Raw genomic sequence first — 24,279 nt, 5'->3', positions numbered from 1 at the left:
CTTAATAAGAGAAAAGTTATGCTTTCAGTGATCTTATCTTAAACATATTGACCTCCTGGATCCTCCAAATTAATCTTATTGTCACATTGATCTGCTGAAGTTGGCATTTCCAAGACAAGCCATGAATAACAACAATTAGAACATAAAAAATTCCCCATCTAAACAGAATGAAGTTAAATCTTGTCAATTTTAAATTTCAAGTGTCTGCCTTCAATAAAAGCAAGACAAGCTTAAATTGTATTTGTTGCTCACAGTGAAGAGATGAGCTCAGTGAGTTTGAAGTATTTGGAAACAGACTCCTGAAAACTTGAAGAAATCAAAAGTGTAAGCAATGATATCATACTGGTAAGAGCAACATGACTGAAGTGGTTGACAATTATTTTGATAAAACAAGGGTTTAGTTGTGCCCACTGAACTTTTAAAACCCAGATAAAAGTCCAAACTATTCCAGCCTAATTCTAAAAAGGGAAGTTCATAAGAGAAAACAAAACTCTCGTGTTCGTACTCACCGGAACTTTACTTCCGACTATCTGCATGCAGTGGTCAGCCAAGAGAGGTTATTGTGTAAAAAAGATAATAATAATACATAAATAAACACAGCACAGCACTTAGTAGGATGCAGTTGCACACACATTTTTCAGTGTTTAATCATTAGTAGTAGTAACATTCTCTTATTACTTTATCAACCTGTTTAGGGGTTAGAGCTTCTCTACAGGAAAAAGCTCAAATGCTACTTCTCTGCATTTGAGCTCTACAGCAGGAGCATCAATTTCAAATTCTTATGTTTTGCTGCTGAATCCTCAGTATTTGACACATTTACCTACAAATAACTGAATACCTGTCTTGACAGCTACATCTTGAAAGATTAAAAATGCCATTTGTTGAAATTATCAGGTCAGATATTCTACATATGACACTGAGAACAGTAATGGCATACTGACTTCCTTGTATGTATAACAACTGCTTTTATTATGGAGCTTTTGATCTGTTTAGATGATGTCACCACTGAATTTAATTAAGTTTTTGTAATCAAAAACATAGCCTACAGTTATAACTCCAACTTGCATTTCAGAAAATCTCACATGACATTTTTATTCAACTGCTCGGTATGGATGCTTTTAATTACATGGATAATTAAACAGTGATTTTCAGAATGCCATCTCCTCTTTACCATGGAACAGCATCTCTCTATATTCATGAGCAAAAAGGTGACTTTCCCCAGGGGAAAGTGCAGGCAGGCAGCACATCTGTGCCCTGTTCTGCCACCCTGCACAAATGCCCACAACGCTGGGAGCACATGGACATCTGCTCCAGCAGGGCAGCCTCTGTGCTCAGCTCAGCTCACCTGCTGCCAGCTCACTGCACAGCCACCTTCCTCTGAGCACCACTGCTCTGCTCAGCCTCCCCCTGCTTCATTTTCTACTGTTTCTGTTCCATTTTTCCTTTAGGGACTCTTTCAGAACACAAGTCCCTGCAAGTGTCTCACAATCAACACTTCTCTTCCTGAAGACGTTTCCCCTAGAAGCACAGAAGGGATTGCCATCAGCAGACAATCTCCTCTCCTAATCTATTATCTTCTCCTCTCACCAATGTTCAACTAGTCAGTACAGCACAAAATGTCACCAGGGTCAGTTGTGGAACAGAATCTCAATCCTTCACCAGTTCTCAGGTATCATTTCCATGGTCAACAATCTTTCTCTTCAAGTGAGAGAAGGAATGAGAAGCACAGAAAATCACTTCCCATGAAAGCATCCAGCTCATCAGCTCCTACATGTCCTAGAAAAACTTTCTTCACCCAGTGAAACCCAAAGTTCCTCTCTCAGAGCTCTGAAGACAAGTGTTTCAGAAAAGCATGGTCAACATGCTGCAGACAGCATACAGGCAGAGAAAATGAAGCACCAAATTGAAAATAATCTGGTTAAGACAACATCAGCAAATGAGAGTGATATTTTACATGAAGGGAGGGAGCTAAAAAGCCTAATTAAAACAAACATGAAATGAACTGCAAGAAAAGTGACATCAACTGTTAAATGTGTTTTGTGAGCTCTAAGCAGAAGGTCCAAGTGTAAAAAGGGAAGACATAATTATCTGTGACAAAAGAAAAAGGTAGAAAATTTAAAGACAGATCATTTTGAATGCAACCAGCATTTTCATGGAAGACAATCCTGAAGAAAGGAAAGTTTGACAATTCATGATGCAGTGAAGATTGAGTAGGGCTTGAATTCATTGAGCAGAGTAGTAGTTGCACTGAACAGAAGATGAAATCACAAGTGAAAATGAGGTTTGGCGCCACCATAAGATCCCAATCAACATTTTAAAATTAACCACTGTATTTTAATTTCTTTTTTTTAACAATCAAGATGCTAGCTATTTAGAAGTTAAATTAGGATAACACAACAGAAAGGTAATGTGTATTTCTGGAAGATTCCATTCAAATGCTGTGATTCAATTGCAAGGAGGACATACTGAAGCACACAAACTTTACCATGAGTTGTTTTTCCTCTAGGAAAAACACTTTGCAATGTGTAAAACAGCCACACTGGTGCTGACTTTAGCCCAAAGTGCACAATCATGTACAAGAACCTTTTAGGATGACTTGGTTTTAAATTATTAGTACATTTAGGCAAATGTCTTCCCAGTTCTGTTACGTTTCCCATGCTGCAGCAGACATGGGGGGCAATGCAATGCATGAACATTTCAGCAGTGAGCCATGCAATGGTAGCCATGCTTTCCTTACTCAGCTGCATTTCAGTTGCAGTGTACATGACAGACATCACCATTGTTCAACTGCATTTTGGGGAAAAAATGCAAATACTTCCATTTCTACTTCCACTTTCTACTGTTTCACTAAAGTATTTCTGCACACTAAGAAAAATTCCAGATTTAATATTGATCGTCAAGTGAAGATAAAAACCTTACAAAGCATAATTAACAGTTCCCAAAGACAGTCTAGTTCATAGTTCATAACATTCACTGCCTAAGCGTGAATAATTCTCCAGTAATTTGTACATTTAGTTGGACCATGCTTAAAGCACTGGATTCCTTCCAGCACACACTAAAGGACTGTGGATTTTCTTTAAGATGAACTCATGCAGGAACATCACTCCTCTCAGAGCTTAAATCCCCACTTTCATTACCATTTCATCACCATTATAACACAAACTTCTCCTCACTGAAGTTTATAATGTTTCAGGCAAGGCATTTGCATAATATTTGCATGTCATTGTCATCTTAATTTTTGAAATTGAACTCTGCAGAGGTGATTTCAAGGTTAACAAGTCAACTGTACTTCTTGCAGTCTATGCTTAAGGATTCCTTAGCCAGACACCAACATAATCTTTACTTACTTCTATATTTGCCACAGTCAACTTTTAACACACACAAAGCATTGCTGCTCTATTTTATAACTAATTAGTACAAAAGTTCAACTGCAGAAAATAAACTGCAGCTCTTCACTACTTGAAATTTTATTTTTCTACCCCAAAAATGTTGGTGTATCCAGTCTTCAATTTCCTTACACTTCTTGCAAAGAAGACATACTTCAAAAATTCTATATGAAGAGTTAATCAATTAAATTACAGAGAATAGTCAACATCAGTGAAAAGTCAAAACATTTTTCCTATTCAAAATGTAATTTGGAACTGGATTAAAGACCATCCTTTCACTAAAAATGTCTAGCACATGCATTGCTACTGAAACCACAAAGAAACTCTGGGTACCAAAAATTTCTAAGATGAATTGCACATAAATATGCTCAGGTTCCATCCATGACTCCACATCATTGGATTTGCAATTTCTTATGGTTTCCAAGAAAGGACCAAGTTTTGACATTGCCCAGAAACGCAAATGCAAACTGACTGCTCAGATGCAGCTGCCAGCATTCACAAGTGTGTTAGCAAGTACACATTTATTTTTTCCTACCACTCTGAGATAAATCCAGACAAAAAAATTCAAGTCTCAAGCTTGAAAAGGCCAAGACTCCAAGCCAGGCTCCTTCCTGAGAGGAGTACTTACGGATTTGGCAGTTGCAGAAATGTACTGGACAACCATCTCACGTTTGGTGCTCAGGTCTTTGTCTCGTAAAGGAGCTTTACGTTCCTCGTTCAGGTTCATGTCCTCCTGAAAGAACCAGGGCACACAACATCAGGAACACAGCTCAGGATTTTCAGTAGTCTTCATTCTTTTTAAGCTACTTTTGTTAAACAATTAATTTTCAAACAAACAGAAGTGACTTTTTCCTGTTTATCTGTGTTTGATTTTGCCCTATCTGATTTTCTCATTTAAATCTGTCCCCTCAAGTGTTCATTGTTTTTGAGACTTACTCAAAATCTAAACTGAATCAAAGGGAGTTAACATCTGTAAAATTTGGCTCAAGAAGTAAAACTAGAGGACAAGCACAACAATTCTACATCTCAAGTTGATGCAGAAGTGCCAACTCTTGTGATGTTCCTGTGTTTGCAGTGAAATCTTATCCCAGTGGACACCATTCCTGCACTATCTAATCAAAGGCTGTTATTACATGGATTAGTAGCTTGTGGAAGGGATAGCGCTCAAACTGTTCCAACTGATGTATTTAAAACAAGCCTAAAAGTCAAAATGCTCTGCTAGATTAAATCTATTAGGACACTTCTTTTAACTTGATAACTGATTAAATACAATGCAGTCATTAGCAGTCATGACTAGGCTTGCCATTAAAAGTCAAAGGAATTTCAGACTGGCACCTCAGAGCAGTCAATGCTCTGCAATCACAACTGGTGAGCAGCCTTGTCACAGAACTTCAGTGTGTGTGAGACAGACCCATTGTCTGCTTCAATTACCATTACTTGGAAAAGTTAAAAACTAACCCCTTAACAAGCAAATCAAGCAAGAGTTAATTAACACTTATCCAATCCTTCAAAAGACATTCACAGCTCCACTGAACAGAGCAGAGCTGCCCAGTGGAACAGGGCAGTTCTCCCCACACCACATCTTACCATCATTTTCTCAAAGAGATCCATAACTTCTTTCTCTGATAAGTTCATGCAGCGCTCATCAACAAGTGCCTGGGCATGTGGGATCTCACTGATGGAAGGCTGGGAGTCAATGGGATGCTGAATGAGAGGCTTCTCTTTCTTCACAGCTGATTTCCTGAAGCTTGTGATTCTGTCACGCTGCAAAGACATCCCAAAATATGCAGAAATAGAGAGAAAAGCAGCCAGTTGGATGGCAGCAATGCACGTGTTTTTAGTTAATTCAAGCAGCAGAGTTAAACTGAACTGTAAGTAAAAATACTCTAATATTTAGAGATTACTTTGCACAGAAAGGCAATAACATATAAGGTAAACTCATGACAAGTCACATGCAAAAGGGATTTAAATAATTCTCACTGATCCAAAATTGCACCAGCTAGGTTAAACTCCTAGCACTTCAAAATCTTCAGCTCATTTTCTCCCATTACTAATTATCCTGACAGCGAATAAATATGGTACCACAAAGGTAATGCCCACTGTCCCTTCACCCAAAGGGCTACAAGTCTTTGGAGGACAACTGAAAAAGGCAGCGTGGGGAAGGAGGTACTCACAAGTTCATCAGGCTTATAAAACATCCTGCTGGAGTAAAATAAAGTTTGTAGAGGCATTAATACTCCAAGCATAGTTCCTAAGCCCCTGAAGAGTTTTTGAGGAGGAACTGGTGGAATTAGTGCTGAGCTTTAGGAAGGCAGTGAAGGGTTGCTCCCACAGCAGCAGCGCCAGGGTTAACACACGGCCAGGCACTGCCAGGGCTCTGGGTTAGGGCTGGCACCAAGCCCCACTCCTGGGCTGCAGGCATGCTCAGCTATGGGTTAATGTTGGAAATAACCAGCACCTTCCTTATAAGGCCATTTCTGTTGTATTTATAACATAGAACTCTATTCTGAAAAAAAGTCTGAATTTTTTGATTTAATATCTTTATTTTTTATATATATAAATATATATGTTCGATTTGAGAACATCATGCATACAGCAATTTTCCTCAAAGAACTGTTTGCATTCACAAACAGCCCTGTATTTGTTTCAGACACTCAACAGCCTTATGAAGATGTGCTTTCATCTAACAGCAGCTTATGTAGGGTTACCAGGATCACTCAGAGCAGTCACTGTCATCTCCACCAAAACATGAAAACCAAAATTTATACTGGCTACAACAAAACGACATCTCTGAGGTCTGAAATGTCTGATGGAGACAGACTTTGTTTGCAAAAGTTTTGATTCATTTTAGTCCAGAGTGGAGACACTAGAGTGAGAGCTGTGGAGTATGAAGAAGAAAGATTATTTTTCTGTTGCTTTGTTTCTTTTTATTCATTTTTGTTGTTCATTGTTTTTGTTGTTATTGTTGAGATCCTATGAGATTACCTTAAATCTCTGAAGGAAAGTGTCCCTAGATAAGCTGCATTCCCTTTGAACTTCTTTTGAACTTTTTTTTGAGGTTTTCTTCCTTAGATATTTTTATATTTGTGGACAGAAGCACAATACCTATAAGGATACAGTTAATGCCTTTGACAAAGCAAGAACATTAATCAATTTTCTACTTATTAGAATAGTTTAAATTACACTTTTGGAAACTAAAATTAGGGCATAGCCTAGTGAAAAGCCAAGGATATGACAGTGCCTGAAATGCAGTTTTATATTGACCATTCAACAGTCACAAAAAGTCATTTAAGATCCAATTGCACCACACTTCATCTGTTTCAGGTGTAACTTATTAACACCAAATTTGCTCAATTAGATTGCACCGGTGAGATCACTGGAAAGACACAAAGGAATCTCCTGTGTGATTTCCAGGCACCATTTCCTCATTTCAGATGTGCAGACAATCATTAACTAAAGAACCAGTCTGGCTTTATTTTGTATATATATATAATACAAGGCAGTAATTTTAATGAAATCAATTTTCTGAAAAAATACTTTGGAAGGAGTTTCAAAGAATTCAGCTTTATCAAGTTAGTGCTACTGAGCACACACTTGTTCCTTGGCATTCAGTGGACATTTATTACCCAAAAGGGTTCCACTTGAATCATGTGGCAACCAGCTTTGAAGAGGCACTGCAGCCCATTCACTGGTAAAGAGAAGGTCAAGAGAAATTACACTTCAGCTGTTGAGCAACAGTTTCAACATAGCCACAGTATTACTGAAGTATTTCAAATGTGCTTAAGCAAGTTTCTCCAAATAGAAATCATGATTAATCTTCTTCAACTGAAGCCAAAAATTAAGATCTTTAGGAATAGTCACTCAACTTTCTGAAATCTAATGTTTAATATCCTTATAAGAATGTTCTTTTGTCCACAACATTGAGTAAAGTAGCATGCAGCGTGGAGTTACCATTGCAAATTAAGATGCTACAAAGACCTTACCACATCATCTGCCAAAGTTTTTATTTGAATATTCTATTAAAAAAACAAAAAACAACACACACAAATCAAAGAAAAAAAGACAGCGTTACCTACTGCTTCAGAATAAAGGAGTCCGTTTCATGTAACTTAACATTAAAAAGCATTTGAAATTTCACTATGGGTTCTAAAAAACTGCAGGCAAATGGACAAGAAATGTCCATTTTTTTTTTTGTGAAAAAGCAAGCTTGCATCCCATTGCACCCCATCCTGAGGGTATGGAATTGATGCCCCCGAAGCCCCAGTGCTGCCCAAAGGAGCAGCCAGGGCTCCCGGCAGGGTTTGCACAACAAACCCAGACTGTGCAGGGCCAGCAGTGCATCAGCAGCACCACGGGGCTGTGAGCTCAGAGCTCTGCCCAGGCTGTGCCCATTGCACCGCATCCTGTGGCTATGGAATTGATGCCCCCGAAGCCCCAGAGGTGCCCAAAGGAGCAGCCAGGCTGTGCCCATTGCACCCCATCCTGAGGGTATGGAATTGATGCCCCCGAAGCCCCAGTGCTGCCCAAAGGAGCAGCCAGGCTGTGCCCATTGCACCCCATCCTGAGGGTATGGAATTGATGCCCCCGAAGCCCCAGTGCTGCCCAAAGGAGCAGCCAGGCTGTGCCCATTGCACCCCATCCTGTGGCTATGGAATTGATGCCCCCGAAGCCCCAGAGGTGCCCAAAGGAGCAGCCAGGCTGTGCCCATTGCACCCCATCCTGTGGGTATGGAATTGATGCCCCCGAAGCCCCAGAGGTGCCCAAAGGAGCAGCCAGGGCTCCTGGCAGGGCTCCCACAACAAACCCAGACTGTGCAGGGCCAGCAGCACTCGGGGCTGTGAGCTCAGAGCTCTGCCCAGGCTGTGCCCACAGCCCTGCAGCCTCTGCCAACTGTGCTGGCCACTGAGTCACGGCAGCCCGGAGAGGAACTGGCTCGAGTCGCTGAAGTGATGATGCACAAACCACCCTCCCTCCCTCCCTCCCTTGTCACTTCTTCCTGAGCAGGAAAATCCTGCTGACAGCAATCACCAGCGTTACACTTTTATTCATGGCCAAAAAAGCCACCCATACTGCACACCAATATCAACAGTCATTATTGAGGAAACATTTGGATCATGAACCTTGATCAGCTGACACAAAGCAGCCATGAAAGGAGTTCAGGTCTAGACCTCATGGGGGACAGAATTTGAGAAGCATTCAGAAGTCCGTGGGACAGTGGAGAGGACTGAGCCCAGCTCACGGGTCAGTCCCCATTCATTCCATCCCAGCAGGATCATGGAGCCAATCAAAAGTACAAAAGCAAGAAACACTTGATGGGTGAGATATAAAGATAATGTAATAACTGATGGGAATAAAGAAAATAAAGAAACAAATAAAAAAGCCATCATTTGGCACCAGCAGGCCACTGTGTACCCAGTTTCTGAGCACCTGATGAATTGGAAAACTGCTCCTCCTCGCCCTGCAGCCCTGCCTTTACTGCCCAGCAGGATGTAAAACGTTTTGGAATGTCTTTGGTCACTGTGGATGAGCTGTCCCAGCTGTGTCTGCACCTCCAGGCTACCCACCCTGCTCCTGGATGGAGCTCACAAGAAGCAGAAATCCTGCAGACTGGGAAGGGCTGTTCAGCAAGAGCTGAAGCACCGGGGGGTTCTTTCTGTCTGTGCTGCTTTGGACACAAACCTAGGGCACAGCACCAGATGGGCTGTTCTGAACCAGCTCCACCTGAGCCTGACACACATCTGCACATCCAGATGTTGAGACCAACCTTTCACCTTCCAAACTGCCACATCTTAACACCCTTCCTTACACCTCCCCTGTATTTCCCTCACCTGGGCTTATAATTCATAAATATGGAATTTATCGTTTTGAAATCAAAACTAAGATGTGCACTTACCACTCTGGCAAATAAGCCTTTTAATTGAGACTGCAGAGAAAAATGAAGTAAAGCCTGACCCCATTTTTAATAAAGAGACAGCCAGGCAAGCAAGAAGTTCTGAAACTCCACATACATTTTAGGAACTACTTGTATGAGAACATTTTTTCCCCTTCTCATTTAAGTACTGTCAATCTCTGCCAGAAGCTGGAACAGGATCATCTACCCCATCTCTACACTTATATTGCATTTGTCACTCAAACTCCTCTGGGCAAAGTACAGAATACTAAAACAAGATAGCACACTGCATTTTTTCAGACCCAGATTTCCGTCTGGTGCACAACTCCACTGCTGCCAGCAGCCACTCGAGATAAGCAGCACATCTAACAGGTAGCAGAGACACTGCAAGGAGCTGCAGGCAAAGCCAAGGCACTTCTGCACCTAGATCCTCACAGCATTTGACAATCTCTTGTGCTAACAAAGAAATTGCACTTGCAGGCTGATTTCAGAACATAACCCAAAAGTAGTTTACCTCCCTAGAAGGAAATTTAAGATATTGTAGATTCTGTAGTCCTCCAGCATTATTCTTTCTGCCATCTATGAGGCAGCCAGAGCAACACAAGACAGAAAAATCTGCACTTTCCTGGCTTGTTACAGACACTGAGTCCCTGTTTTGCAGGAGCAGCCCAAGGGAAAAGGCTTCACAAAAATCCCTGGGGAAACACTTGCAGATAAGGGATATCAAATTAACATTTATATCTAAAACACATATACAATTTAGGGCAGCTGAAGATCATCTCTCTCTCCTAGTTAAAATATCAACACAAAGCACAGAATTTCTTCAGCATCTATACCAGAGAACCACTTCCTACTCATTTACTTAGTTCTGTACTTAATAGATTGAAGTGATAGAGCTTCTTCCTTTCAAACAGCCTTTCCAGTCCATCAACAGTTAATATCATTTTCTAGTCCCTCTTCCCAGTCTGAGTTTACTCTGTGCATCTGGCTACTTTTATAAGCACAGACAGATCATGACAGAAAATCACACGAAAATAATAGCATATACTAATGCACCTGCACCAGACAATTCTTTATCTCAAAAGGTCTCAGCCAAGTTAATATTCAGAGTAATTGAAATCTTGCACATGAAAACAGTAGAAAGATATTTGTGGATCACTACATTTCCTGATGCAGAAATCAGTGCATCCTCATGCAAACAAGGCAGGCAGCAACAATGTCACATCCACAGAACTCAATCACTTGAGGTGACTGCACCAACTTTTAATACGAAATTCACAGCAAGTTTACTTTTTTATACCTTTTCCTAACTTGTGTTTTAATAAAACCTTCCAAATCACTTAAGCTGGGCATGAGTTGTACACTGAGGTGCATTTACATGGATTGATTGTTTTTAAGTATTACTTTCTCATCTTCTTAATTGTTATGCTCAGGAGTCTCAGTCTCACCACAAAAATCAAATCAGCAGTACAGTAACTCCCAGATCACCACGTGCAGAATGAACAATGATCAGCTGGGGAACTTGTAAACCTAACAGCAATTTTCACTTTACTGCCCAGCAAAGTGTGATGTGCTGGAACACCCATTTCTGCAGCCAGGCTGCAAGCTCAGGGAACAGCTCCCACTAAAGCTCATTTTCTAGGGGTAGCAACCAGAAACTTCACCTTCTCTCAACTTTGATTTTTTTTTACTGTGCTGATATTTCCATTTTCTAAAATTTACCTCACCTTCAGCACCTGCAAAAGCCATGGTAAAGCCCCACTCAAGGACAAGAGCTTTTAATTTGCATACAAGCAGGAAAGGAATAACTTCCCAAATGAGCACCTGAACCCAAGGAGTTTAAAGGGACAAATCCCAGCCTGGCTAATATTTGAAGTATTAAAAGTTGTCTGCATCTTGAATCTAGGTCTTAGTCACAAAACAGAATTCACTCCTACAACCTCTGTTCTTCAGTTCAGAGAATGAATAATGTTCCCATTAGACAATTTAACCATCTGTTAACATATTCAGCTTTGGAATTAAATCTGAAAAGGCACCTAGGAAATGGTGAAAAGATACCCAAGCTATAAAAGCTGATGTGCAGAAACCAGGACTACACACTCATTTAGGCCTTTCAAGATCTTTACCCATGATGAAGTATACCTGACATTTTGTGAATTATACTTTTGCTAATTTTATTACTAATGTTTGTTTTAGCATAATATTTTTCACACTTTGAGGAGCATTCACGATGCTTTCAGAAAAACCTTGAAATGACTGTTGTAATCCATCTGCTTCCTCCAAAACACTTGAATTGAGCAATACCAATGGTTTTGTTACTATTGTTGTACATTTACATTTGGGCTATATGACACCATATGGAAAAAATCTTGTTTGCCTTGCAGCTGCTTGCTTCACAAGCTCCTTCAATGTGCATTATTCAACGTTTTAAATTAAGGCTCAACCTAGAGCTGAGCATGGAGGGAAGCATGGGCTGCCCAAATGCAGATGGAGAAGTGCTGGCATCCCTGAGTCAGGGCAGGATGGCACCACCTCCCTGAGGGAAGCTGCCAGCTTTGCCCACTTTCTGCACTTTTTCCCCAGGAAAATGACCGTCCACAAATGAGCAATGCTCCAGAAATAAATTTGATAATTCCTCGTGCTAAATAAAGCCCAAGGGTCAGCCAGGCTGGTAAATCATTAACAGCAGAGGGCATCAATCCTTAATCACCTGCTGGGAGATGCCTCAGCACTGCTCCCAAACAGAAGGGAGGGAACAGATGCCAGAGGATGGGGATGATATCAGACACTCCCCTCACAAACGCCAGGGGCTGAGGTTTGTAAAGAATCAAATTAATTCAGAAATTGGAAAAAAAAAATCACTGTAAACAAACAGTCAATTTCATCAGCTTTGCAACTGAAGACAGAAAAGGAGTTGAGGAAAATACCTGAACTTTATATATATATATATATATATATATATAAAATTTGAAGCTCAAAGTGCCATTACTGTTTTGAAAAGTTTGTTTCAGACAAGGTTTTCTAGGTGCTCATTGATAAGTAAGCTTTAAAAACAGAAGAAAATTATAAGCTTTTTCCAAAAGCTGCAGTTTATGTCAGTCTAAGCCAACAAAATCGCTGGGTGTGAGACACAGGGCGAGGGTGGCAGCAGGACACCCAGATCAGGTTAGGCTGATCCGAGACACATCTGCCAGTGCAGAGGCAAATGAAGGAATCCTGGCATTTTCCAGAGCCACAGCTGAAATCCAAACACTTCCCACCAGCAGCTGTATCAGACAAGGGCTCACATCCCTGCTCCCCAGGCAGAGCCGGGAGCTGGGCCCTGCTCTGCTCCCTGGGCACCCTGCATGGCAGGAAACGTGCATTGTGGAGGTGCAGCATGCTTTTCATTAGAGACAGCATCATCTTCATAGCACAAAAACACAGGCTCTCCTCAGGATGCTCTACAGCTTCTATATTCCTCACTTCAAACTATCAACAGTTTGCTGTTAAAAGTTCTGCAAATTAGACCTTGGAAAGAGCAAAGCTGCTTTTCTGCAAAGCAGAACCACGCTCAGCACTGGATCTCTGCTGCCTCCTTTTCAAAAACTGTGGTTTTCAAATTAAACTGTGGTTCACTTGATCTTTGACTTTTTAGGGAACTTGGCTTTTGCTTTTTTGGTATAATGTTAAGGTGAAGTGCTTTTGAAATATTCCGGAACAGTTAAACTGGAAAAACTATGTCAAAACACCTCCTGACACAGTAAGTGCAGACTTTATCTCAAATTTATATTGAGATACAAGCAGTGGGATGGAGCTCTTTGCTTCCATGCCAGGGGCAGCACACAGCAGTATTTGTGATAGCAATATTTGATGTGCACTGAGTTGCTGCTCCCTGCTCTGGCCCTCCTGGGTGCAGGTGCTCATTGGGACACCGGGCAGCTCTGGGCTGAGTGGGAGCTGGTGCACAGCTCTGAGTGGGCCATGGAGAGGGGTGAGAGCAGGACTCCTTTTGTGCCTCACTCTCCCAAGAGACACCTTTTCATCATGACAAGAGTCACCTTTGCTCTCACTGAGCTGCAATCCTAGTTTTTACCCTTTTAACACAATCACACACCTTGAACCTGAAATTAATCTTTTGTTGTAACCCAAGTATTTTCTCTCAAGAGGAGCAACTTGACTTGACAGAGTTGGTTTGAAATTATCTTAAAAATTGAAGCAGAAACTGCTCTGAGAAATTTCTTCACTCTAATACTTACACACTTTTTTCATTTCAGCTTACTTGCTTCCTCTCTGACAAGGTGCACAGGACAGCCCAACAGCCCTGCAAGGGACAGGCTCAGCTTCTCTAAACTTCTCTTGCTGTTCTGTGCAGAGATGGATCTGGGAAGATTTTTCACTGCATGCTGGTGGTTGTGTCGAACATCTCTTGCTCTTGTGGGTACAGTAAACACTGAAATAAGTGTCAGACTCCATTTGGATTTTTCCTACAAAACCATTTGAGAAGTTAAACTGGCAGAATGCATCTGTTGGGAGAGGACTGATGCACTTAAAAATAAAGCAGAACACCCACAGCAAGCTGCAGGAGCTTCACTGGATACTGGGCAGTTCCTGGAAAATGGAATAGATTGCCTTTGATAGGCTCTGAGAAAGTGAGAACATGTGTATCTGCATTGTTTGGGTTGTTTTGTAAGTAGTAAGAAAATCCAACCAACCAAACCACAGCCCACAAACAAGCTGGCAGCACAAGGGGTGCAGGGAGCCAAAGGAGCTGCAATTCCTTGTGAAGAACATTCATTTGTCTGTACTCAGCAGACTTGGAACATGGTCCCAGGGATCATGTCAACAACTTCTTAGAATAATGTTGTCTGCCTTCCAAGACAGACCTACAAGTAAAGAGCAAGTACTTAATCAGAGCAGTATTTGATCCCTGCGTTGCAATAAGCTGGTGGTAAAGCCCCTTTTTTCTCACTTAATAATAAATGATGTGATGCTAAAACCTGGAAAAATGAGTAGTGCTGCTGCCATAGCAGGGAACTCTGGCTTTTCCTCACAGAACTGAAATTCAAAGTTAAATAATTTCCATTGGCATGGACCACAAAGTACTCAACAGGCAAAGAGTATTGGGTTGAACAATGTGCAGCTGCTGTGTCACACTCCGGGTCTTCCTGCTCTCTTCCCTGTTCTTTCCTGTTTGTAACAGCATCCTCAGAAGATTATTTGTCCTTTGGGGAAGTAGGAAATGAAGCAGCATGTGAACAGAGAGGAATTACATTGTCCGTCATAACGAGGAATCCCATGGTATCACTTCAGTACAGGTGAGGGTCCCTATTATGAAGAAACTGGAATTCAGGACACTTAGAGAAACTTGTCACAGATTATGGAGAATCTGTTATTTTCTGCTAAAAGAGATCTAAAGGAGATAAGCAAAAAAAAAAAAGGTTTATCTTAATATTATGTGTTCAGTGTGCTTTGGCTACCCCAGGACACTTACATGAATCTTATAAAGGTTTTTCACAACACAACTCTTTTGAAATATCAAATGTTAACTGATGGGAATATTGCTTATCTTAGAAGGCACTCAGGAATTAGTCTGAATCACCGAACAGTATAAACCAACCTTAATGGATTTAGGAAGCCTGTCCTATCCACCCAAGCTCTGTCTGAAGTTCAAATATGAATGCATATTAAAAACGAAAATTGCCTTTCTGGTTTTCAGGCAGAACCTTCACCAAACCTCTGCTGCACTCTTCACCTTTCCAGTTTGGGAACATCTCCACCGAGGTACAATAAACTGGAGGATGAAAACAAAACTCAGTGCTGTGAATTTGTTACTGTACCGCTCCCTTCAGTATGCACAAATCAGATAAAGTCACTGTGCAGCTCCCAGGAGGGGCAGGGCCAGCCTGAGGGACGGCACTGGGCTCAGCTCCCGTGGCACTGTGGAACTTGGCCCAACAATTCAAACGTGCATGGCACCAGTGCCTATTCCCAGCCTGATGTGCTTTGTCTTCTTCCTTCTTTATGGAAATTCTCCCCTGTTCTGATACAGCTGGGACACACAACCACTTCAACTCATTAACTGTCAAGTTCTCATCTCCTCCTGTACTCACACAATTACAAATGCAAACATCCAGCTCAGCTCCATTATGAAACCAAAGTACTTCAGAAGTTACTCAAATTCAACAGACAAAAATAATTCACAGCAAGAGAAAGAACACGAAGAACCAAAATGCAGACAAGGAAGCAGAAAACTTTCTACTGCACAAGAATTAACAGCTTGTATTCTGTTATTAGGGACTAGAATCTAATGAATCTCACGTTGGCTTTGTGTTTGTTCCTGACAAAGCCACACTCATTAAAAACACTGAACCACAGGCACCCTTAAAGGCCATTATAACAACCATCATTAGCTCCTACCATATTAAGAAGGAGTAATGAACTGCAGAACTAACATTTCTCCTGACCAAGTACTCATTTTGCCTTGTTCCACCATCCCTGAGCCCAAACTGAATTTTTACAGAGCCACTGTGAACACATAATAACCAACTAACTGTGACAAAAAGGTGTCCCTGGGGACACTGAAGGTCTCAGGTTATTTCCTCTCACCTTCACACCTGCACACATAGCATGGAGCAGTTTGTTCCTGTGCCTCCAGCCAGGACAAAGCCATTAATGTTTGACCAGCTAATCCCTGAAGCAAGAACCCGGCCGTGTCCCTCAAAGCAACCTGCACCCACCAATGCTGCAATTCCCTCAGTCTCTGGAACCTAAAATTACAGCTGCTGCTCTCCTGGCTGAAGAGCAACAGTCCTGCAATCTGAACAGGGGTTCGGATTCTTCACCACTATTCCCCAGATTTTTATTTTTTTTTATTTAGAAACTTGTTCTAAACTGCAAGGTGGCAGCGCTCAAAGTTACACAGTCCTCAAGCAAGTTCTTATGTATTTTTTCTGACTCAAAGGGACAAACTAAATGTGTTAATGGGGTCTTGTTATAAAAAGAAAAGTTCATATTTCCACTATAAGTAGGGCAGCAGCAAGTGTGTTAATATATATTTACACACGCAAAAAAATCACTAACGAATACAACTCAGTACCTTTTCCAGTGACATTGTTTTCAATCAGTCGCTTTTACAGTAACATTTTCAGCCTTTGAAACAAGTTTAAATTGTTACAAATTGAGAAGATTTCTAGTAACACTATGCAAAGAACACGTGCAGGCTGCAGACACATCAGACATTGGCCACATTCATCATTTTCCCCAATACCCCCCTGTCTCCAAGGATTTCCCTGAGGATCACTCAAAGGAAGGGAGCCTGACAAGAAGGCTGCCTGCCACCAGCACCACCCCAGCTCTGCCCTTCCCTCCCTCCCCAGGGTTTCCTGTTTGCACGGGAGGAGCCTGTATCCATTAGAAACTCCTCACAACAACCCTGCCTCACACAACACACAAGGTGTGGTGCCACGACACTCTGCACTACACCTTCAGGCCAAATATTACCACACCCAGGTGAACCAAAAACCTTCAGGAGCTGTAGCAAACCATAAAATTCCCATGTGTGGCTTGTTCTGGAATTTAATTTTCAAGGTATTTCTCCATTTCTATAAATCAGAAGAGTCCATGATTTAGATTATGATGTACATCACATTATTATTTCACTGCCACAGCAGGTCCTTCTCAGATCTGTGCTGCTATCACATCATGTCCAGGTGACCAGGAGAGGAGGGCTGAAAAGCAGACACAATTCCATGGAACTGGTGGATGAACTTTAGACAGATTCATCCAACAGGAGGAGTTATAATGTGCCATAATTCCAGTCTCATTGGTTCCAGCAAATAATCAGAGAAGAGCCAAGAGCACAGGGATGGTTCTGACAGGTTCATTTCAGGACCTTGCCCGTCCCACTGCCTCACAGAACTGATGTCAGCAGAGCACCAAGGGGAGCAGGGAGTGCTGCTCCCTAAAAAAGCCAATTCTTGCCCTGGCACCCCTTTCTCCCACACCATTTATTGTTACCAGGTAGAACACATTCCCTTGCAGGCTGTGTTAGTGCTACCTCTGTCACACAACATCCCACCTATCTGCCGGGAGAAGCCACAGGTGGGAATCCTTGGGCTGCTCACTACACCAATGCTGCAGCAAAAACCACTTCACTCACAAGATTTGAAGATCAGTTTGATAGAAAACCAACATGCAAGTTTGAGACAAGTTACCTTTGCCTACCTGCAGCTTTATCAATTGCTACACAAATACTAAAGAAGGTTTTTCAATTATTTCAATCTCCCAAAATTATCTGCTCTGCCACCATAGCTGATTTTAGGAAAAAAACCCCTTATTTTCTCCTAAACAAAGTTACTGCATTATTGCTTTTTGGTAAGGAATAATGATATAACAGCTTCAAGCAACTGCTAAAACCACTCATTTGAGTAATCTCCTAACTTCGTGTGCTTCAAGGTTGAACAAGCAAAGTGATGAAGAACAAACTGAAATTGAGAGTTGCTCCAGCAGCAAGTGACATTGCTTGTTGTACTCTCAATTTGGACAAGGATGAAAAGAAGCAGAGGGATGTTATTAGGCATTACTGCTTTACTGTTTACTTCCAGAGAACTGCAAATGATGCAGAAAACATGAAGTTATCTTGTAGCCCACTCCATGGGGAGAGGCAGATCGTTTCCTTCTGCTGGGCCACCAGCAATCCCAATTGTGGGACACCAGAACCAAAGTTCATCCTGGCACATTGGACATCCAGCAGCAGCTGCCTGCAGCCCCAGCCAGCACCACCTCCACCTGCTGTGCCCACTGCCAGCTCTCACAGCTGCCTTTCGCCCAGCCTGGTGGCATCTGCTCTGTTTGCAAAGCTTCCTGTAGGTACACAAGTGCTCTACAGCTTTGTCTCACAAGGAGTCGTTCAGGAAGTTTCATTACCACAGACAGGCTTATCACTGTCTCTATCAGCTCACACGGTGTCAACAGCAATTCCCATTACAGGCTCCAGCATTTACCTAAACATCAGCACCAAGGCAGCCCTGCCTTCCATGCAGTGCCTGACCAGGATAGCTCCAAGCAACAGAAGTTCCAGAAGACATTAATTTTACTTTTCAGTAATGGTTGCACCCTTGATAACTTCTGTCCTGTTTTAGGGCAAATTTGGGAGAACTGTGTGCTTCTTCTTCCCTCTCTTTCCTCTCAGAACCAGCCGTAAAGGTGCACAATTATTTCTGGGTTAGACAGCCCAATGGGGGTACCAGCATCATAAAGTCACCCCAGGACAGCTTTGCTTGCTGGAATATCCTGACTTTGAGCTGATTATCCCAAGACTCTTTTAGAACACAAGCATTTTGGTGCACTTCCTCAAGCATATACTTGAAACAAGAACCCTCTGCAGGCGTGCACAGATCTCACTCAGAGACACTGTGATTTCAAATGAAAGACATTTGATTTGATTGCCAAAAATCTCTGCTCAACCTGACTCATAGTTCACGTATGCAGTGCACAGATATCTAAAGGAGTCATGCAAGAAGAACACTGCCTTTTTTATTTTTTCCTTGGGTGCTGCAGCACACAGTCTGTCTGACAGGGATTGATAGGCACAACTTAAATCACTCCTATGGGTGGTGCAGCACAGCTGGGAAACCTCTCCCAAGCACATTCAGCTTACTTCTGTTTTAAAGTGACTTCATAAAAACTTCTATCCCACTGTTTGATGCCAGGTTGTGGCACATTAGTCAGAATGCTGAGTTCCTAGCTTTTTCTCAAAGCTCACATGGTTTAAAAGACTTCAGTGTTAAGCACAAACAATTTCTGCTTTTAAAACAAAATATGAGATGCTCCTTGGGTGAATCACCAAATCCTCTTGCTCTCCAATTAAAGGAGCTCTCTCTTCCCCCTAACAATTTGTTTTGCAAGTTACACAACATCTTTCTCCTAATCTGATTTAAAGGCCACATCACACTCAGAAGGCAGCCCCTGTCAGAAATGTGGTCTGTAGGAAGTGGAGAATCCTGCACTGAGCAGCTCCCACACAGACCTGGAGGGAGCCTGGGGGTACAGCAGTGAGTGTGAGCATGTCCTGGCCACCACACGCTTCTGCTAATCCTACAGTGACATGAGATACTAACTGGAATTAATAACACCACCAAAACCACTGGCCATGGTAATTTCTAGTTAGGCAGTGCTCTACCACTCCCAGAGCACCAAACCCTGTTACAGCACCTCTTCTCAAGTGCTGACTCACAGAACCACAGATGTTTGAAAGGATCTCACTCTTTTCTCAGGCAGCCCAAAAACCAGGGTCACCCACCAAATTCACATCACCACGCTAAAGACTCTGTCCAGGTTCAGAACTTGAAAACCTCCAACAACATTGATCTCAGTGTCTCTGACCAACAAATACTTCATCACCCTTCAAATCATCTTCCCCTTTTAGTCTCCTCTCCAGCTCCTTTTTATGACCTCTGTCTCCCCTTCTTCTGCCATCAACTTCTGTCAAAAGTCTGGCTTCAACTCTCCACCACAAAGATGCTCAGCTAGCCAGGCCCTTGGTAAGCTACCCCAGCTCTGTAAACCAGAGCTGCCACCCTCAAGCACTCCCATTTCCTAGGTCCCTGACAGAATTATCTATTTCCCATGTGACTGAAGCGTGGAGGAGAGCAAAGAACATCTGAGTTAAGCATTAACCAACAGAGGAATCCCAGCAATCTCCCTGACAACCTCAATTTGGAGTGTTTGCCCTAGCAGAACAGGCATGCTGTAAAACAAGCAACTTAGCATGTTGCCAAACCCATGAGCTGCTCTCTGCCACCTCCTGCCAGCCTATTCTCAGGGCTGACGTGAGATCAGATGATTGTTTGCCAAAACAATCTAGATTTTTTTCTGTCCATTTCACTGGAAACAAAAATGACGACAAAAATACCAGGCACTTGTTCCAACCCCTAGTCCTTAAGCCAGGGAGAAAAAAAGGGGAAAAAAAAACCCAAAACACCAACCCAGAGCTCCCTCAGCAGCAGCTGAGTCTAGGTGCTGTTAACACTGATACCAAACTTCAGTAAAATACTTCAGTTTACACACTGCTTTACTATTATAAAAACTGGAACTAAATTCTCATTGTGCAGCTCAGTCACATTCAACAAATGGCATGAAACCTGAACACCTCTCCCAACTACCTAAAGCAGAAAGTAAATGAATTAGTAGTCCTGATACAGCTCGCCCTTAATTATTTGTGTGTGTACATAGTCAATTGTCTTACAGAGAATACTTTAAGCGTTGTTTCCCTTCCCAGCACAGATTCTCTCCCCACAGCCAAGTCCTGCTTCCTGCCCATCAGGAAAAGTGCCATTGATCAGGCAGCAGCCCTAAAAATCCCCACCAAACAAAGCCCTGCACGTCTGCAGGCAGAAAGCACTGCACAGCTTTGAGTTTCAGGTGAAGAGAACAGGGAAATAAAAACCTTCCACCTTTCTATTCTAGTTCCCCTTCCCTCAGGATAACGACTTAAGCTCCTAGCCCTCTGTCACCTAGAGCCATTTTTATCATAAAAATATCATTCCTCTGGACTCCTTCCCAAGGATTTGCCTAATTTCGGCTCCTGTGCCAGGAACCAGAAGTACTTTCTCCTCTGTGTGCAGCTGCACAGGCTCTCCCAGCAAGCCCTTGCTCAGCACTGCCCTGGATGTGTGAAGTGAGTTTGGGAGGAGGCACACTCCTGTCTGAGCTCCTGGAATTACACCCAACACCTGACAGGGACTGCAGGCTAATTCATCTCTGCACTCCATGAAACTCCATGGGCTGTGAGTTACAAAGATGAACCAAGAACATCTCCACACCCAGCTGTGAGGAACTTTGGATATGAGCTCAGTGACAGCTCAGCACAGCACAAACAGCGTGGCTTCCGTGCCACAGGTCCCAAACACATCTTTATCTTGCACAAAGCAAACAGGGGTGAGGTACAAGTAAGAGTGCTCTGCCAGTGCCTGGGGACACTGCCAGCCCAGCAGAACCAACTCCTCATTCCAATCAAAGCCAGCACAATTTTGTAGGATTACTCTCCTGTATGATGGATGAAGCCTTTCCCTGATTACAGCCTTGTTCTTCCCTTACAAACCCACGGTAATAATTGGTAAATCTGGCTGTCCAGTCACTCCAACGCAATTTAAAGCACACCTGAATCTTTTTCTCCCTCAAAAGTAAATCTCTCTTTGTGTCAGGTACATCATGTCCAGAGTGAAAAAAAAAATCTGCTTTCCTATTCAACCCACTCACTCAATTCCATCATCAAGGGCCAGTCACCTCCCCCAGGGCAAAGCTATCTTTCAGAAGGCTCTGATTTGAGCAATATATCCCTGCTCTGATCCAGGGTGCTGCTGGACTGCAATCATCCACCCCCTCAAGAAACAAATGCACACTGCTGTGAATGAAGTCAAATATTAACATAATGTTCTTTTTTCCACTCAATGGAACAATGAAAGTTTATTCTAGTGATTCTAAAATAAGTGAATAGACCATGCAGTGGAAATAGGCATCCTGTTCAACCCAATTTTGAGCTCATTTCACTTTGATTTTTCAAATTATGCGTTTCTATCAGAACAGAGTTCTCTACTGCTAGAGCAAAATTCAAGTTTATGTTCCCAGCTACCAAGAGAAGCACTTCCCTGAGTGATTTTTGAATCAGTTCCCTGCAGGAATCTTCAGGCAGGGAAAGTATCTTAGATACTTCAGCAGGAAATAGTAGGGGTAGTTATATAAACATACCCAAAGGTGCTGTTTATACAAAGTTTATCCTATGCAAGGAAACACGAGTTTGTTTCCAATAACACCATGAAACAAAACAAAACACCACACGTGCTTATCTTTTGCCAAGATACACTTAGTCAATTTTAATACAAGTTCAGTTAACGTAATTTATGCTTCTGATTGTCATCCCCTGAAACAATTACAACTTGCAGTAACTTTTCTATGCCTCAACATTAAATTTACCAACGTCCCCAAACGCTAACTTCATGTTCAGCAACAACAACAAAAAAAACAAAACAAAACAAAAAAAAAAAGCACAACTGAAAAAACCCCAAACAAACCACAAGAATCCAAACTGCAGTAGTCAGGCTGATTATCTAAAAGCCAGAAGACAATCATTAAAGGAGCACATGGTGGGAGAACTTCAATAGCGATACAGTTTTACCAGCATCGGGGAAAGCCCTTGCAACAGGTTAAATAAAGTTTGTAACTTGAGTACTCTCTCCAAAGAGAAGACTCAGTGAGTTATACGTGTCTGCTACACTGTTGCTTTTGGAAATACAGCAAGAACTGAGTTAAACGGGGTCGATTCAACACGTGCAACTGACAAATGTAAACAATAAAATGTAAACACTGTCACATTACAGCTTTTGCTGCTGCAGCACGTATGAACTGTGATACAACCCAGTGATGCTGCCTTGAACTCCACCTGTATTTTGATTTATCAGCTCTGCCAGTGAACTAACCAAAGAGCACAGCCATTATAAGCAACCGCAGTCCTACACAGGATTTACGTTCCAAAAAGCCATAAGACACCACCCAGTTTGTGAGATTGTTTTCCCATGCAGTGAGAGGTTCCATTGGCAAGCACGTGGTTCGCACGGCGATCACCGCGATGGTTCTGGATGCTTCAGCGGGGCCGGCCGCACCCGGCTCCGGCCGCCGAGCGGGCACAGGTTGCGGAGCAGCGCTGTCCCTGTGGCTGTCCCTGTCCCTGCCGCTGTCCCCGTCCCTGTCCCCTCCCGAGCGTGGGAACTCCGCCGCCGCCCGCGCCCAGCGCCCACCCCGGCCCCGCCCGGCCCCGAGCAGCGGCAGCGCAGCCCGGCCCTTCTGGGCTCTGCCTCCCCCGAACCCGCACGGAGCCCCGGAGCGCGGAACCGCCAATCCGCGGCAAGGCTCCCACGCCCCGCGTTCCCCGCCGGGAGCGCCGCATCCGCGCCCCCTCCTCCGGCCGCAGCGGCCGCTCGAGCCGGGGCCGTTCCCCGCTCCCCGCCCGCTCCCGGCGCGCTCACCAGCTTGGGCTTGTTCCGGCTCTCCTCTTCCGCGGCGCGCCCGCCGCGCTTCGCGTTCATCCTGCCGGAGCTCAGCGGCTCCTCGCCGCCCGCGCCCGGAGCCGCGTGTCCGTCCATGGCTCCGCGGGGCCGCCCCCGCCGGGCCGAGCCGAGCGCTCACGGCCGCACCGGCCCCATGGGCCCCCCGCGCCCGCTCCGCCCGGGGCGGCTCCGCTGCTCCCCCGGCCCCGCCGCGCACGCGCACGGCCCGCCCGAGCCACCGCGCCTGAGCGGGCGGCGCGCGCCTGCGCCCTGCGGCGGCGGGCAGCAAATGGCGGAGCCGTGAGGGCAGCTCGGAACGCCCCCGGGAACGGGGAAAGGCCGGGGCGCTTCCCGGGCGGGGGTTATGGCACGGGGCGCTGGGAGGGGCCGGCACTGCCCGTCCTGCCGTGGGCGGGGCACTGCCGCTGGCACAGGTGTCCGCAATGCCCGTCCCACCCGGCCTTGGGCACGCCCAGCGATCCTGGGCCGGCCGCAGCTGCTCTGGCAGCCTGTGCTTTAAGGCCGCCCCAGCCGCGCAGCATTAGGATTTCTATTAGGATTTCTTCCTAATATCGAATGGAAACCTTCGCTTTTCCAGGTTGAACGCATTCCGCCAGGTCCTGTCTCTACGTGCTTTTGTAAATTGCCTTGCCCAATCTTTGGTGAAAGTTCCCGGTAGGTGTTGGAAGAGCGCTTAGAGCACCCCAAAGCTGCCTCTCTCTTACCCAGGCTGAACAATATCTGAGTTATCTGCCCGTGCCCATGGATTACAGCAATGGAGAACTGCTTAAACCGTTTATGTGGAATCCAGAATCCCTTCCTTCAGCCAAGCCTCGCTGTGAAAACTGAAGGACTCTCAGGATGTATCAGCATGAACAGAGGAAAATCACGGGTCACATGTCTGGTTATTAAAGGGGTCATGTTGACAGATGTCTTCATATCAATATTGTGGCTATTTTAAAAGAAAAATGTACATTTT

At 43.7% G+C, this 24,279-nt stretch overlaps 1 protein-coding gene across 2 annotated transcripts in view; it reads right to left on the bottom strand.

The window, feature by feature from the left end:
• The window catches only part of DIAPH2 (diaphanous related formin 2), a 167,078-nt gene extending 143,663 nt beyond the window's left edge, over window positions 1-23,415 (bottom strand). Inside the window, exons 1-5 of one of the 2 annotated variants that reach the window (XM_054289531.1) lie at window positions 23,280-23,415; window positions 7,370-7,402; window positions 4,974-5,150; window positions 4,015-4,119; window positions 510-530 (exon numbers count right to left, since the gene is read on the bottom strand). In XM_054289531.1, the coding sequence (XP_054145506.1) occupies window positions 510-530; window positions 4,015-4,119; window positions 4,974-5,150; window positions 7,370-7,402; window positions 23,280-23,396 (453 nt within the window). In that variant the 5' untranslated portion in view covers window positions 23,397-23,415. The remainder of the gene's footprint in view (window positions 1-509; window positions 531-4,014; window positions 4,120-4,973; window positions 5,151-7,369; window positions 7,403-23,279) is intronic. The other variant, XM_054289532.1, reaches the window with a different exon arrangement.
• Window positions 23,416-24,279: the final 864 nt, after the last annotated feature.

The sequence above is a fragment of the Melozone crissalis genome, unplaced genomic scaffold, assembly GCF_028551555.1.
Source record: "Melozone crissalis strain CALT ecotype California unplaced genomic scaffold, PUWL_Pcris_2 ptg000068l_1, whole genome shotgun sequence".
Taxonomy (NCBI): domain Eukaryota; kingdom Metazoa; phylum Chordata; class Aves; order Passeriformes; family Passerellidae; genus Melozone; species Melozone crissalis.
Note: the sequence above shows the minus strand (reverse complement) of the source record. Positions and strands in the feature narration are given on the sequence as shown.